The sequence below is a fragment of the Eubalaena glacialis genome, chromosome 11 (genome assembly GCF_028564815.1).
Source record: "Eubalaena glacialis isolate mEubGla1 chromosome 11, mEubGla1.1.hap2.+ XY, whole genome shotgun sequence".
Classification (NCBI taxonomy): Eukaryota; Metazoa; Chordata; class Mammalia; order Artiodactyla; family Balaenidae; genus Eubalaena; species Eubalaena glacialis.
Window position 1 is genome coordinate 48,507,543 of NC_083726.1, and position 15,987 is coordinate 48,523,529.

The 15,987-nt window shown below is 44.1% G+C and overlaps 1 protein-coding gene across 1 annotated transcript in view; it reads right to left on the reverse strand.

Moving 5' to 3' along the window:
- Nucleotides 1-15,987, reverse strand: part of MYRFL (myelin regulatory factor like) — a 114,240-nt gene that overhangs the window by 59,780 nt on the left and 38,473 nt on the right. The window contains exons 3-6 of the mRNA XM_061206061.1: nucleotides 8,433-8,500; nucleotides 8,069-8,327; nucleotides 7,174-7,265; nucleotides 52-202 (exon numbers count right to left, since the gene is read on the reverse strand). Of these exons, the coding sequence (XP_061062044.1) occupies nucleotides 52-202; nucleotides 7,174-7,265; nucleotides 8,069-8,327; nucleotides 8,433-8,500 (570 nt within the window). The remainder of the gene's footprint in view (nucleotides 1-51; nucleotides 203-7,173; nucleotides 7,266-8,068; nucleotides 8,328-8,432; nucleotides 8,501-15,987) is intronic.

Here is a 15,987-nt window from a genome sequence, read left to right on the forward strand (position 1 = left end):
CCTTTCTCCCCTCATTCTCCAGCCAAGCACAGGGTTCCTAAGGCCACTTACAGTTTTTCATATTGACTGTTTAATAAACTATGCCAAGGAACGCTTCGGTATGGCTGCCACTTCAAAGCAGGAGAGCACTGGTCCACAAGCATCATATTCTGTCTCTCACTGTCGTGGTCTTGCACTTCGCTGCTGTGACTCCTGCTTGTCGCTGCAAAGAAATCAGTGCATTAAATCTTTCCTCCGAGGCTGTTTTTCCTAGACTTACAGACAGCTGCATGGAGCTAATGCATAGGCCATGTATGAGGCAGAGGGACCGTGTGGGGAGTGACAAGTGTTGGGAGGCAGGGGGCATGTGGCTGGCCTTGTTTCCTCATCTGTAAAATGAGCAGCTTGGGGTCAGTGATTCTAAGGTGCCATGGCAAGCACTTGTTAGAAATTTTTCCCTCAGTATCTATCTACCCTATTTCTGTCATGGCATCTCCTCACTCCCAGTTTGTGTGATTCAGTTGAAGTCCACTCCCAGCCCGAGGAGGGTAGGGGACGCAGGATTGATCAATCAAACTACAGCATTCACTATTTGCATCAGTAATTGCACCAGGTAGACACATGGCCTAATTCAATCCAAGCAAGGTGGATCTCAGCATTTTAGGGAAGACGGGTTCAAAGATGCTGATTCTTTTCCATGAGGTTTGAACCTATAAGTCACATCCCCAAGAGCTGCTGGCACCATTTCGGGACATGAGGGAAAAGCCTGTCTGGGAATGAAGCCAGCACAGCGGAAGGCAGAGTTGAGAATGAAGGGCACCCAGTCCTGATGGCATGATTTGAGTTCTGGGATCCACTCCTAAATCTTGGGTTACAGGAGCCAGTAAAGCCCCTCATTTTGACTTTTTGTTTGTTTTGTTTTTGCTTAAGGCAGTTTGAGGGTTTTTGTTTTTGTTTTTGGTTTTGTCCTTTGTTTCTTTGTTTTTGTTAATTGCAACCAATACACTCTAATGTATTATAGGTCCCTTGCGGCACCAAGATTCTGTGGTCTCTAGCTTTTTGAACTTAGACGAGTTATTTATTCACTTAGTGTCTTACTTCCCTCAACGGCAAAACGGAAATTGAAACAGGTGTCCTGCCCATCTTGCAACATCACACAAGCAGAGAGAATATCATAATACAAGTGAAAGGACTTTCAAAGCTAATACCAAGATAAAGTAACACAGAATATCTTGTTAGAAGGTAGTATTAACTATGTGAAATTGCTACTTTTGTATATCAAAAATGGTCCAATAACAGCAATTTCACATGTGCAAGCCACTATTTTTGCATAATCCTTGCAAGTTGTTTGTCTAGTCTGAGTTTGTCTAATTGTACCAAATGGTACAATTCAACTGCAGAAGAAGTTTATGTAAATTCCATTAGGATGTTTGCTGTTTCCCTTTTCTGTGAGCTCCCCTACCTTCACTCATGCCTTATATCAGGAGTGAAAGGGAAATAGTGTGTGTACATAAGATCAGGTGTCGGCTGTAAGCAACAACACAGGATATGACACCAGCTTCTATACAGCGTGTGCACTTAGCCCACAGCTTGGAAAATGCAGGGGCATGTGGCTGGTTTTTCCTTCACTCATCTAGCTTTCTTTCTTTATACTTTTATTGAGGACTTCTTAAGTAAATAGCAGAGCTGCTTCAGGTTATTTTGGATCCCAAATGTCACAGAAATTGTGTTTTTCTTGGGGTATCACTATTACCTGTCACCTAAGCAGAACATCTGTTTTGGGGGTTTTGTAAATAACCGTTATGGAAAAGGATTTTCTCAAAATCCTGAAAAACTTTTTCCCAGCTAAGAATACAGAAGGTCAGGGACTTCCCTGGTGGTCCAGTGGGTAAGATTCTGCACTCCCAATGCAGGGGGCCCGGGTTCAATCCCTGGTCAGGGAACTAGATCCCACATGCATGCCACAACTAAGAAGCCCACGTGCCGCAACTAAAAAAAGATCCTGCGTGCAGCTACTAAGACCCGGCGCAGCCAAAATAAAATAAAAAGGATACAGGAGGTCAGCAATGCAAGTAGCTCTTCATGGCCTCACTCCTCCAAAAGTTACCTGGCTCAAAAGCTTTTCAAAACAAACAAACAAAAAACCTTCCATGGTTTGCCTGCTTATACCAAGTTCAGAGAAAGGGAGAAACTAGTTCTTCCATCTTTCCTTCCTCCCTCCTCCAACGGAGAGAGGATAAAGGAAGTTCAAGAGCTTGGAGTTTGGAATCAGATGGAACTGGGTTTGAATCACAACTCTACATTTACTGGCTACACAATTAGGAAAATGGTCTAATGTCTCTAGGCTTCAGTTTCTTCACCTGCAAAACGTGAGTAACAATATGATGCCTCCCAGGACTGTTGAAGGAATTCAGTGAGTCATGTCGGTAAGTGCTTAGCACAGTGTCTGCCACCAGTAAGAGTTTAAACAGTGGTGCCTTTGGTTAGTATTAGCGGCACTGTCATTATCACACGTATCTGTTTCAACTCAGGTGACTCAGTTATTCCTAACAAGCCTTGGCAAATACTTCTGTTCTTGGCCTCCATAGTAACTCTATCTGATGTGAAATAATTAATGTCATGGGCCTGAGCGAATACCAGCTAACTGGGACCCTTTCCTACTCAAGTATGGCAGTAAGGTGCCAGGGGAATCAACCAAAGGTCAGCTCCACTCCTCCAAGTGCTGGTAGGGAGGGTGGGCAGTGGGTAGGGGACATTGTCCTCAAGGATAAAGGTATTTCCAGACCTTTCCCATCACAGCAGCAAGATTTTCGGGGCAGCCACTCCATAGGACTGACATAGTCCTGGCTTCCCTGGAAGCTAGCTATCAGCTGGTGAGCCCCAGGGATGGCAATCTGGGACCACAAGATTAATGATAATAATAATAATGATATCTACTGGTCCTGTGTGCTTTCTGTGCTGCAGGCGTTGTCCCAGACACTTGGCATAGTTTCTCATCAACTCGTTAACTCATCTTCAAGGTAAGGATCCCTTTTTTTTCAATAAACGTTCATTATTGAAGTATAATATATATGAAGGAGAGTACACAGATCATTAGTACACAATTTGATACTTTTTTATAAAATGAATTATACTAGGTAACTAACACTAGATCAAGAAATAGGACACTTCCAGCACTCTAGAAGACGCGCTCATGCCCTTTTCTGGTTACTACTTTCTCCTGCCCAGGAATAATCACTATTCTGAAATCCAACACCATAGAGGAGTTTATAGAAATGGTGTAATATGATATGTACTCTTATGTGTTGGCTTCTTTTGCCCAACATCATGTTCATGAGATTCACTCATTGTTGTTGCAAATGGTAGTAGTTTGTTCATTTTCATTGCTGTGTAGTACTCCACTACATGAATATACCACAGTTTATCCCTGATGGCCATTTAGGTTATTTTAAGTTTATGGTTATTACAACTAGTGCTGCTATGAATATTTGGGGGGATGTCTTTTAGTGGGCATGTGTATACACTTCTGTTAGGTATATTCCTAGGTGGGGAATCACTGGGTCATTGGATATGTTTTAGTAGATGCAGCCAAACAGATTTATAAAGTGGTTACAAGGTAAGGATTCTTAATCCCGTTTAACAAATGTGGAAACTGGGGTTCAAAGACCTGAAATAACTAGTCCAGTGTCACAGCTGTTATGTGGAAGAGATGGGATTCAAACCTTCTCTTCTCTTCATGCTACACTGAGGATTTCTTGAGAAAATGTAACAGAAGAGAGAAGCAGAAGTATGAAGGTAGCAAACTGCCCAAGTCCCAACTTTTTGGAGAAAATTCACAGCTTGCATTTGAATGTCTTTCAAAATATTTTCTTATACGTTACTTTTTTTAAAAGTCTTGGGGGCTTCCCTGGTGGCGCAGTGGTTGAGAGTCTGCCTGCCAATGCAGGGGACACGGGTTCGAGCCCTGGTCTGGGAAGATCCCACATGCCGCGGAGCAACTGGGCCCGTGAGCCACAGTTACTGAGCGTGTGCATCTGGAGCCTATGCTCCGCAACAAGAGAGGCCGCGATAGTGAGAGGCCCACGCACCGCGATGAAGAGTGGCCCCCGCTTGCCACAACTAGAGAAAGCCCTCGCACAGAAACGAAGACCCAACACAGCCATAAATAAATTAATTAAAAAAAAAAAAAAAGTCTTGGAAATGGGTGAAGTAGAAATTGTGATTCTCATTTGATAATCAAGACAAGTCAGGCATGAAAAGTCCCCGATTACTGGAGACATCAGACAGATACTTTTCCTGACTCTACAGTGTGACTTCAGCCCATGCACCTCTCACTGTGGACCAAAAGCTACAACTCTGGGGCTGAAAAACCCTCATGCATTTGAAGTTCAAACCATATGAGGCTATGAGCCCTCTTTTATTTAGAGTTTGGATCAGGTGGGACCAGGAACCCTCTCGTATTTGGGGTCCAGACCACGTGGGGACAGGAACCAGCTGGCAGGAGCCTGCCCAGCAGCTCCATTCTCTCTAGGCAAGATTTTACATTGGCCCCCAGCAACCCAGTAATTCTACATTGTGATCCCTATAAACGGGGTTCTTGGCATCCTTGGCCAAAGTGAACTGCTGGGGAAAAGGTCACTGGAAAAGCCTTACTAATTGATTTAGAACATCTTCCCCCATTGAAATCCTGCCCATAAGACTAGCTCCTCCTTCCACTACCCGTATGCCGTTTCCCCAGGACCTTTGTAAAACCCTTGGCCTCTGCAACATCAAATATGAGTTCTCCACTGGAAAACTTCTGCTGAAAACATGGCATTTGGATTGTTTTGTTTTGTTTTTTTTAATTCCCCTGGGAACCTGCTCATTTTTCATTCTGGAACTGTTGTCTGGAGCCAGTTATCTTTAGATGGCTTTTCAGTGACCTTTGAATAGGATTTAAACAAGGGATGCAAGATTTCCTATCTGTTGGAACATTTCAGTTACTTTTCTATGGCTGTTCTCTGGAGAGGGTGAAAAATCAACGCCCTCTCTAGGGACAGGCCACAGAACATCACCACAGGATGGACCTTAACTCTGAAATAGCCAGGAGAATTTGAGGAGCAATCTGGTTTGATGACAAAACTCTTGGAAGGTTTGGGTGACTTGCCCAGTACACTCAGGGAGCTGTTGCATCTGTGGGAGAGTGAACAGATGGTCCCCTCATCTGGCTAGAAATTTACTCAGCTTTCTGTATTTGAGAAGCATAAAGAAGCTGCAGGCAGGATGCAAGGATACCTGAAGAAATTAGAGTAACCATGCATAGGAAGGTGGATGGAGAGCTCTACATTATCCAGAAACAAGGCTTGAATTAGCATTTTGCGTTTCTAAGGTTGAAGAGGAAAAATCAAGCAGCTGCCGGCCATGGTGGATCCATGCAAAAGATAAGAAGGCAGTAGAGGTTTGGTTTATACGATGGCTGCACGCCCAGTGCGGTGCTACCACAGCATGCCCAGGGGTTAACGATCTGTGGGACATGGCCAAGTGACGTCATCATCCACTGAAGGACCCTCACAGCCCATGATGGAGCTGAGGCCAGACGTCCCTGAAAGGACCAGCAGGCTCCACGGGACACAGAGGACCAGCTCTTATCGTGTGGCTGTGAAAGGCAAAGGCAGCAACCGGAGCAGGGGAGGAAGCCACAGGCACCTCCTGTCCGGGCAGCATAAACCTCTGGAGTGTAGGGACAATAGAGGGAGGGGAGCCTCGAGAGGGAAATCTTGGATTCTTGCCAAGCTGATGCATGGGAGTAAAAGAGCTATGACTTGGTACCCTGTATTTGGGGCACTATTCTCACTGCCTACATTAAGTATTTATAGTGGCTAATAGCACTGTCATGGAGGATTCTCCTTTCCCCTAATAAGTGTCACAGCATTTACTCTGGAGATTCAGAAGTTCAAGCCTTCAGGCTCAGAAGCCTCAGTTTGTTCTCAACTTGATCAGGTCTCTAAGCTCAAAACATGATATGTCCCATGATATATAAGACAAAGAATGAGGGGGGCTGACCACTTGGGCATCGTATAATGCTGCTGAAAGACTTCTAAAGTGATTTTCCAGAATTTCAAAGATCTACTGGGAACTTGCTAACTTGAAGCAAGTGCTAGGGAAGCTCAACTTTCTACCTTCCTGCTGCCCTGGAGAAATCCTCGAAAGCAGGGGTCCCCAACCCCCGGGCTGCGGACCGGTAAGGTCCACGGCCGGTTGCGGACCAGGCCGCACAGCAGGAGGTGAGCAGTGGGCGTGCGATCAAATATACACTACCAAATGTAAAATAGATAACTAGTGGGAAGCAGCCGCATAGCACAGGGAGATCAGCTCGGTGCTTTGTGACCACCTAGAGGGGTGGGATAGGGAGGGTGGGAGGGAGGGAGATGCAAGAGGGAAGAGATATGGCAACATATGTATATGTGTAACTGATTCACTTTGTTGTAAAGCAGAAGCTAGCACACCATTGTAAAGCAATTATACTTCAATAAAGATGTTTAAAAAAAAAAAAAAAAAAAAAAAAAGCTTCATCTGCGGCTCCCCATCGCTCCCCATCACTCGTATGAGCACCTGAACCATCCCCATCCTCCCCACCCCCCATGCATGGAAAATTGTCTTCCACGAAACCGGTCCCCGGTGCCAGAATGGTTGGGGACCGCTGCTCTAAAGTCCTGCTTCTCCGAGTACCTCCCATGAGCCAGCAGCATCGGCATCGCCTGGGAGCTTGTTAGGAATGCAGAATCTCAGCTCCCACCTCAGGCGTACTGAACCAGAATCTGCACTTTACCAAGAGCCCCATGTTACATGTGTGCACGTTTGAGTTGAGAAGGATTGAGCTGAACGAAGCAACGAGCACACCAGCGGGCTCTTGTAGGTGCTGCCACACGGCACAGCTTCCCCAGGCCTGGAGCCTTGGTCCTCTGAGACACAATTGCCCCTAAAACTGAAGGGACCAGCATCTCATCTCCACCAGAGAGACAACGGCATCTCTTCCCAGGAGCACCTGTATGACCCTACCTAACACTGCATGAAACATTATGTCAAGAGGGAAGAAATAAATTCCCAGAGCCTATCATTGCCCTTCTATGAGAGAGAAACTAATTTTGTAGGGCTACTCCAAGGCTGGGGAAAATCCACGATTAAATGGCAGCGACAGGCCCCGGATTGGCTCACTTGGTCTGGAGTGGTGGCCCCACACGTGACAGTCCCCGGAGTCTTCCAGCGCCTGTGTGCACTTTCTCTTCTTGGTCGGTGGCAATGAGGGTCTAAAATTAAGAACCCAAAATAAGGTTAGGATTCTTCTTTTCTCTCCACGTCATAGTTAATCAAATTTAATTTCCCAGGACTCTGCTCTGGGCCTTTTCCTAAGACTAATTCTAGTTAGTTAAGGTTCCTTGAGTCCTACTAGTCCGCAACACCAGGTGGACACATGGAGTGGACGGAGCAAGCTCCTATTCTATGAGCCCTACTAAGTCTGAAACTTAGTTTTTCACTATCCAGTGGACCTGGGATTCACCTATTTGAAAAATAAACTGACAACATTTCCAAAGGCAGAGGACTCACTGAGACAAAGACAGAAGATACTTAAAATTTAAGGGGACATTTTATACCTGAAAATGTTTTTCACATTGAATTTTATCACAGTTTTTGATGGCCTTTACTCTTTTTGCCATCCTCTAGATCCAGAAGGAGGAACGAAAGAGAGGGAAGGCGGAGAGGAAGGGAAAGAGAAGAAAAGAATATTAATTAAGACAGTTGACAGATATTTTTCAGGGAGCTCATTCACAAATCACTTCAGTGGTCTAGCTGAGGCTGCAGATGCAAACAGTGCTTTCTCCAGCACCCAGAATCTCCCTATACATTTCTGACATTTTAGCTTTCCACTGATGAGGACCTTGGGTTCAGTGGATTGTTAATTAAAAGTTGGTTTAAAGCCAAGGGCACTGGGTGTCTGATATATGTCTCAACACTGCCATCTCGTGGAGAGGACTCCACAGTTCACTCTTTACCAGCACCTCTGGGGAGAGGCGCTGGCTGGTCTTTCATAACTCAGTATCTTGCCCTTTACCCAGGACTGTGGCACAGAGGCTGCGGATGGTAAGAACAACCAGTTCCCAGATGGGAGGACACAGACTGGTCCAGAGGGGTCCTGAGATGACGGGCGTCTGGGTAGCAGTTGTGAAAGGCACTGTGGGAATGTGCAGAGTCGCTCATTTCAGACGAGCCCTGCGGCAGGTGTGCAGGCAGCATCCCAGGAGCAGCTGCCGAGTGGAGGAAAGCAGCTGGCGTCCCCCCGGCGGCAGGTGTCAGAGTCGGGCAGCATGCACCTGGGGGAACACACAAGTGAGAAAGGCCCCTCTTTCTCACCATGCAGAGTCCTAAAGAAGAGAAGCAAGTGCCAGACGTGCGGGAGGGAGGTGGGTCCCACTCACCTGTGACCTGTGGAGGAGAGCAGGAGTCTGACGCAGAATAGGGTGGGGTATCTGGGAGCTGGCGTTGCCTGAGGATTAGAGACATGCATTCCTTTTGTTTGTAACTTATTCCATCATTATATTTTTTTTCCCAAACTGGTAGCAGCCCTCCGTGTACAGCACCCCTAGGGAGGGTTCCAGGTGCTCCTGGGGGCCAAAGCCCACCAGAACATGCCCAGTGTCGTGTTCAGTGAGCTCTGAGTCAAACAGACCCGGGTTTGAGTCCCAGCTCTTCCACTTCCTAGCTGTGTATCCATGAACAAGTACTTAACCTCTCCAGGCCTCCGTTTCCTCACCTATAAAATGGGAATAATCATTATGCCTTCCTCATAGCATCATAGTGAAAATTACGTGAGATACCATGTATAAAGCCCATAACATACATCCCCAAACACAGTGAGTGCTCAACAAAGCTTAATTTACATTATTGTGGCTTCTTAACATTCTCAAAGCACTTACGCCAGAGAGATGGTTGGGCTAAAGCAGTATAAAATGTCACCACTAAAGCAATGGTTTTCCATCTGTGCTCTGGGGAATCTCAAAGCTCTTGGAAGGAGCTCAAGTGTTTTACAAAAGAAAAATTTTAAAAGCCTGGGGGAAATATTTTATAACTTTTTTCTGTTTTATATATTGAGGTGCAAGTAAAATTTCATTTTAAAAAATGAGTACCATCACTAAGGAAAGTGTGAAAATGTCTGTTCAAAAAACCCCTACGTTTTCTGTTCAAAAAGTTTCTTATGGCTCAGAAACTCTGTGGTTCTAAGTTATATATAATCACCACCATCCTCCACTTGATTCTCTTGCTAGAGAGTAAGCCATCATATTTTTCTTGGTTCATTAAGATTTCAACATCATGCAATGAAGGGAGAAATCTGTTTTTATTATTTACTAGAAAACTTATGTTTTCTCCTCAAATTGGTCCTTTACAGTTTATTCACTTTTTATTAATAAGGGAATAGAAAACATACATTTCCCTTCCTCGAAAAACTCCACCGAAAAAACTCCACCAAAATGAAACTCCAAAAACTCCACCGAAATAAAAGTAAAGGAATAAAGAGGCATAAACAGAAAAAGACATAGAGTATATGAACAGAGACTACAACAGACCATATTTCAGTAACAGTATGGCAGACAGAAATAGGATGGATGGTAACTGAATTAGCAGAAGGGAAAAGCTGCCTGGGGATGGCAGAGGGGATGTAGGAACCAACAAGATATTGTCCAATTTGAAAACAACTCCAGAAAAGCCCAAGACATTGGCATCACCAGCAGTTTCTGAATTCAGGGGTAAGGTAGAGCTAAAAGTGAAAGAATTGATTGACAGTTTAATTAAAGAACAGCTGGACCCTTAGATCAACTTCTCCCACCTGTATAGTCAGGCAACTACCTCTATCATCCCAACAGAAATTGGAAAGTTTTATTCTCTGGAGAAATGGATCCAGGGAGATTGTAGAGCTATTGGGCGAAAAATGGAAGGACTCATTGAGCACATCCAGGTGAACAAAGCTCCCAGGATGCGGTGCAGGATTTACAGAGCTCATGGTTGGATGAATCCATACATGAGCTCTCCCTTCCACCTTGAGATGATCCTTACTGAAAAAGAACAGATTGTTCCTAAACCAGAAGAGGTTGCACAGAAGAAAAGACATCCTAGAAGAGACTGAAGAAACGAAAACTTATGGCCCGGGAATAAATGCTGCAAAAAAATAAACGCAAATAAAAGCAGAGAAAAAAAAATTCAAGAAAGAAAATATAATCGTAGTAAATTATATGTGAACACACAATGATAGTAATGTAATCCCTGAATATAAACCTAACCAAAACTTCTTATACAACTTTATGATATTGGGAGGCTGGGGATAGAAGTGGGTGTTGGATATAAGAAAGTTAAATCCTCCTGGAAGATGACAGTAAGTTCTTAAGATGTATAAAGCAAGAACAGCAATATAAGACATTATTCAGATAAAAGGTGGTAGAAACATCTAAAAGAGTTGGAAAGTATCTGCCTCTGGGAGAGCCAAACTTGGGGACATGGGGAGGAGCAGGGCAAAGGATTACTGGCTTTCGTTATAAGCCGTATATATGGCACCATTCAACTTCGTATCACTCTACATGTATAAATCTACAAATTAGGACTTCCCTGGTGGCACAGTGGTTAAGAATCCGCCTGCCAATGCAGGATAAATGGGTTCGATCCCTGGTCCAGGAAGATCCCACATGCCGTGGAGCAACTAAGCCCGTGTGCCACAACTACTGAGCCTGCACTCTAGAGCCCGCGAGCCACAACTACTGAGCCTGCGCGCCACAACTACTGAAGCCCGTGCACCTAGAGCCCGTGCTCCGCAACAAGAGAAGCCACCGCAATGAGAAGCCTGCGCACCACAACGAAGAGTAGCCCCCGCTCGCCACAACTAGAGAAAGCCCGCATGCAGCAACGGAGACCCAATGCAGCCAAAAATAAATAAACTAATTTTTAAAAAATCTACCAATTAAATTTTGTGATTGACTCTGTGATCTCACAATTCCACATTCAAGGTTCAAGGCAGTTGTTTACTTTCCTTTACATTTGCGGCACCACTGAATTCAATAATGTTAATGAAAACTGAAAATCACAAGCAAATTATCAATACACTCGAGAAATATGGCATGGCACATCACAGACTGGAATGCATGCTCCACCCAGCAGGTCCTTGTGGAGAACCAAAGGTCCCTGTGTTGAGTAGCAGCAACATGTGTTGGTGGTTTTAAAATGAGAATTGAGAAGTTTTAATACTTTCCTTACAGTTTACTCTCCTTTCCCAAACTCAGTCTGGCTACTCCTTTATTTCATTGCATTTCATGTTCAATGCATTTTACTGTATTGGGAGAAATTTTGCATTCTTTTTCAGAAAATTTCACGTAAGATTTAATGATAGCTACCTTCAAAACTAAGCAAATTGTTTAAAACAAGGGCAATGATTAACTTTAAGAAAAACACTGTTGTCTGAGACTGTTTCTAAGCAGTTAACTCCTCCCTACTCACAATCATGATGTCAGCAATGCACATTAGACTGTTTTGGGCCTTCAGTGCTCTGAAGTTTCCTATTATACTGAAGGGATTTCCATGAAGGGACCTAGAAATTGACAGAACCATTGGTCACTCCTTGAGGGGCTGTCTCTATCTCTACCTTCTACAGGAAATGGTTATAAAAATCAAGAAATTCTTATAAAATGATTTTATAAAATGAATAATTTGCTTTCTAAATCTCTTCCTCTCAGACACATAACTTGCTTTTGTTTTTTGGAGGATGAATGGCAAAGTGTGGTCTCCTGGGGGTTGAATGCCATGCAAACCAAAAGGAGTGCAAAATAGACTTTTCTCTCCAGCTGGTTGAGGTTAGCACATCCATGACATCTGCATGCTGCACCCAAAGCAGCCAGGATTTCTTTTAGGTTGCAGCCAGGCTTGATCAAGGATTTACTGAGTACCTAGTACATGCTCATAACTCTACTAAACACTAGGCAGGACTGCAGGACTCACAGTATTAAGACACAAGGCTTCCTGTGAACACCCATCTGGGACTATTCACAATTCAACAGTCCAATCCTCAGTTTTCTCCAATGACTCCCCCGGGGTCTTCACATACAAATTACACCTTCTCTAAAGCTCTACTGCACAGTGATATCAACTCAGCACAGTGCCTGGTACAGAGTTATTACTTAATAAATATGAATTACTGCTTTTTACCTGACATATGGCCATAAATATGTTGTTTATATAAATTCATATATCAAGAGAGGGCATTCCTGACCACCAATCCAACATGGTAGGCTTCCCCCACCCCTCACTTTCTACTCCCTGCCTTACACTTATTTTTCTTCATCTTACTGAATGACTTTATACTATACGCCATTGTCTTTCTCTTCCCACTGGAGTCGCATCACAACAACGGAGCACCAAGAGTGAAGGGATGGGAATGGCTCTCCCCAGGAGCAGGTGATAAGGAAATGCATTGCCTGCTGAGAATTTAAAAACAATACTTAAATCCACAGAAAGTCAATCTGCTGTTTATCATTATTACCACACAGCACCAACTCAAAGAAAAATGCCTGGGTGCCCTGCAGGGCAGACTGCTTTCCACCATATTGCCGTTGGTAAACTATTAGCAGGAACTTCATCTGTTTTGTTCACTGTTGTATCCCCACCCAATTACAGCATAACAACAGTTGTTACTGAAAGTATTTTCTCCAGTTTTTCATGTGTATGATTCATGTCCTCCCATGCAGACATTCACTTACGAGCGTGTCTTAATACTGTGTGTGTGTGTGTGTGTGTGTGTATCTCCTGAATAGTGCCCACTGGTGAGCACGTAGTAGGCACTTGATAAATACTTGATCAAGCTTGCATAGGGTTTGTACCCACTACCCGGAAGTTGGGATGGGAAAGGGCCTTGGCAGAAATGTCATCAGTGAATAAAGTAGCCCAAGAAAATCATTTCATGACAGGGCAGCGGAAGCAAGAAAAGCAAGTTGCCACCCCTCCCCTTCGGCTCTATCTTGGCAAACTGCAAGAACCCTGACCCTCTCACCACTCTCCCCCGCTGCTTTAGAAATAGACAACCTTTATGGAGGACCTACTCTGGTCCAGGCACTGAGCTAACCCTTGCAGGTGTTGCTTCATCTAATCTCTGCTACCACCGTGTGAATAGGTACTATTACTGCCCCTACACCACAGGCAATGAAACTGAGCCTTGATGAGGTTACATACCCAAGATTATTCATCTGGCATCTAGTCAAACTGGAGTAAAGTGATCTATCACCAGAGTTTATGCTCTAAAGAACACAATGTAAAAAAAAACACAACAAAAAAAACCCACACAATGTTTTCAATACAGATATTTAAATATCCTAATCAAATTAATTACTATAAGTTATTTCATTTTCTACAAAATCTTTAGAATCTAGAAGTCACTGGTAATGTTTTCGCCCAGGATTCTGTTTAGCTTTTCTCCTGCTGCACCCGTTTGAACCCAGAAATCAAACCGGTCAATGAACTCAGCTTTAACAAGCTCACCTCATAGAATTATGCGGATTACCTCACTCCCTTTCACAACATCACGGTAAAGAGTTTATCAGCTCCACTCTACTGGTGGCAGAAGTAAATCATGCAGCTGGTCATTGATGCCTAACTCATTTTGCCTTCCAACCTCAATAAGATATGTCCTAAGTGAAACCCAGAATATTAGATGCTTAAGCTCAACCATTAGAACGAAATGAAATGAAACCCGGAGTTGATTCCTCACGGACCCAATATGTCTCTAGGTTCCCCTCCTATGAAGTCACCCATTCAAACTTGTGATTAGCTGTCACCTCAGTGTCTTCAGCTAGTTCCCTCTTACCCCATCTGCAGCACCTCAAGGCCAGCCTAAAGCTCGGTATACTGTCTACCCGCACTGAACATACTCAAACCAAACTGTGTTACTTGGACTGGGTCTTGGGAGGTGGTCGGGAAGGAGGCATGTGCAAGTGACCTAAAGCAGGGCTTCTCAAACTGTAATATGCCTGTGAATCCCATGGGGATCCTGTTAACACTGCAGATTCTGATTCAGCATTTTGGGGGCGGGGCCTGAGGTGCTGCAGTCCTAGCTCCCAGGCGATGCTGCTGCTGCTGCTATAACCTGGCCTGCACTTTGAGTAAAGGAAGGAAGCAGGTGAATCTCTGGGCATTTTTGAATGAAACAAACCTGTCTTGAAGATTCACTGGTGACTTTTCCAGAGCCTTCCTTCTTCTACACACACACACACGGATACACACAGACACAGACACACAGACACACACACAGACACACACACACAGACACACACACACAGACACACACACAGACACAGACACACACAGAGACACACACACAGACACACACAGACACACACACACACACACACTTCTTGTCCTTTTTCACCGCAACCTCCAGGAATTTATGCTTTCCCCTAAATCTCTAGCCTCCCGCCCTCCAGGCAGCACTCCATACCTGGACATTTCCCTGTGTGTCTGGCCACCACAGCTCACCTGTGTGCCTAGTAGGTAACAGGCTGGCTAACCTAGGGGATCAGAGAGGACTTTTGCCTGCTCCTACTCCTCCTGGGCAGACAGCTGCCCTGGACTCCCCCACATAAGGAAATACAGGGTTAAGAGCAATTGTCAGGAATCTTCCCATCCTGACAGAACTGCCCCCGGTTCAACATACCAATCAGATTCACACGGAAGGATGAGAATGTCCTGAGCAGCACATCCCAATGCTCATACGTGGGTACATGCTCCCAAAAGGGGCCCATGGCCGCGTAAGTTTGAGAACACTGCATAATGTTTCCCTTTCCCAGTTGCCTATTAGCACAGCAAAGTCCCTGAGAAGTCCTGCAGTAAAGAAATACATTTAATTTTGTTTAAGCCAGTGAGTCACATACTTATTACTGATCATGGAACTTTTTTTCCCACAGCATCTCGGGGGACCAGTTTTCCATAGAGCATTTAGGGACATCTGTTTCACAGAGCCAATAATTCCATTTTTTAATATATTTGAGATTTGAAAATCTGCCTATGAGATTCAAATTTGCTCCTAGAAATTTTACAGCCTAATGTTCTCTTAAATAGCTTAAAGGGTTGTCATTGATACTTTTAAAAGGCAGAATTCATGGGCAATATAGTAGAGAGGAAGTAACTCAGGCTTTGTAGTAAATTCATGTTTGAATCCCAACTCTGCTATTTATTAGCTGGGAGCCCCAGCAAGAAAACCTGCATCCCAGCGCTGTTGTGAGGAATGCAACTCACCTGCAAAAAGAGAGCCTGGTATTTAGAAATACTCAACACTTGGGGTATTTGAATACATTGTACAGATGCAATGATCATTGGACCAGCCCAACAAATCCATGGTCACGGACTGGGACTGTTTCCACTTGTTGTCTCTTGGATTTCTATTGCAGCTCCACTTAACTGCATGCACCTGAGCCGTTTTTATCAGGCAATAGCAGCTTATCTGATCATAGGACTTTTCTTTAATGGGCCTGAACTCTGACAATCTTTGCAAACTATGGCTCAGGATCCATTCTGAGTCACACCTTTTGGCAGATAAAAGTAGACCCACTTAATGTATTTCCCTGAGAGTCACGGAGTCTGAAACATCCCCTAAAACATCAATTAATCCAAAAGACAAATGTAGAAGAAAGGGCAGGTGTTCTAGAGCCAGGCACATTTTAATCCCAGCTTTGCCACTTATTGACATATGAAGAGTTACTTAACCTCTTTGCACTTCAGCCTCTTCATGTGTAAAATATGGATAATACTGTGCCTATTTGGAAGAGTTGATAAGAGAATGAAATGTGTAAAATCAAATATGCAATTAAATGAGTAAATATGTAAAGTGCAAAGAACAATGCCTAATACTTGGTAAATACTCAACAGTATTAACTCCTTCCTCTACCTCACTTACAAATGCCACACACCCACTCCCAAGGGTAGAGAGTGAATCTGATTGGGCAAACC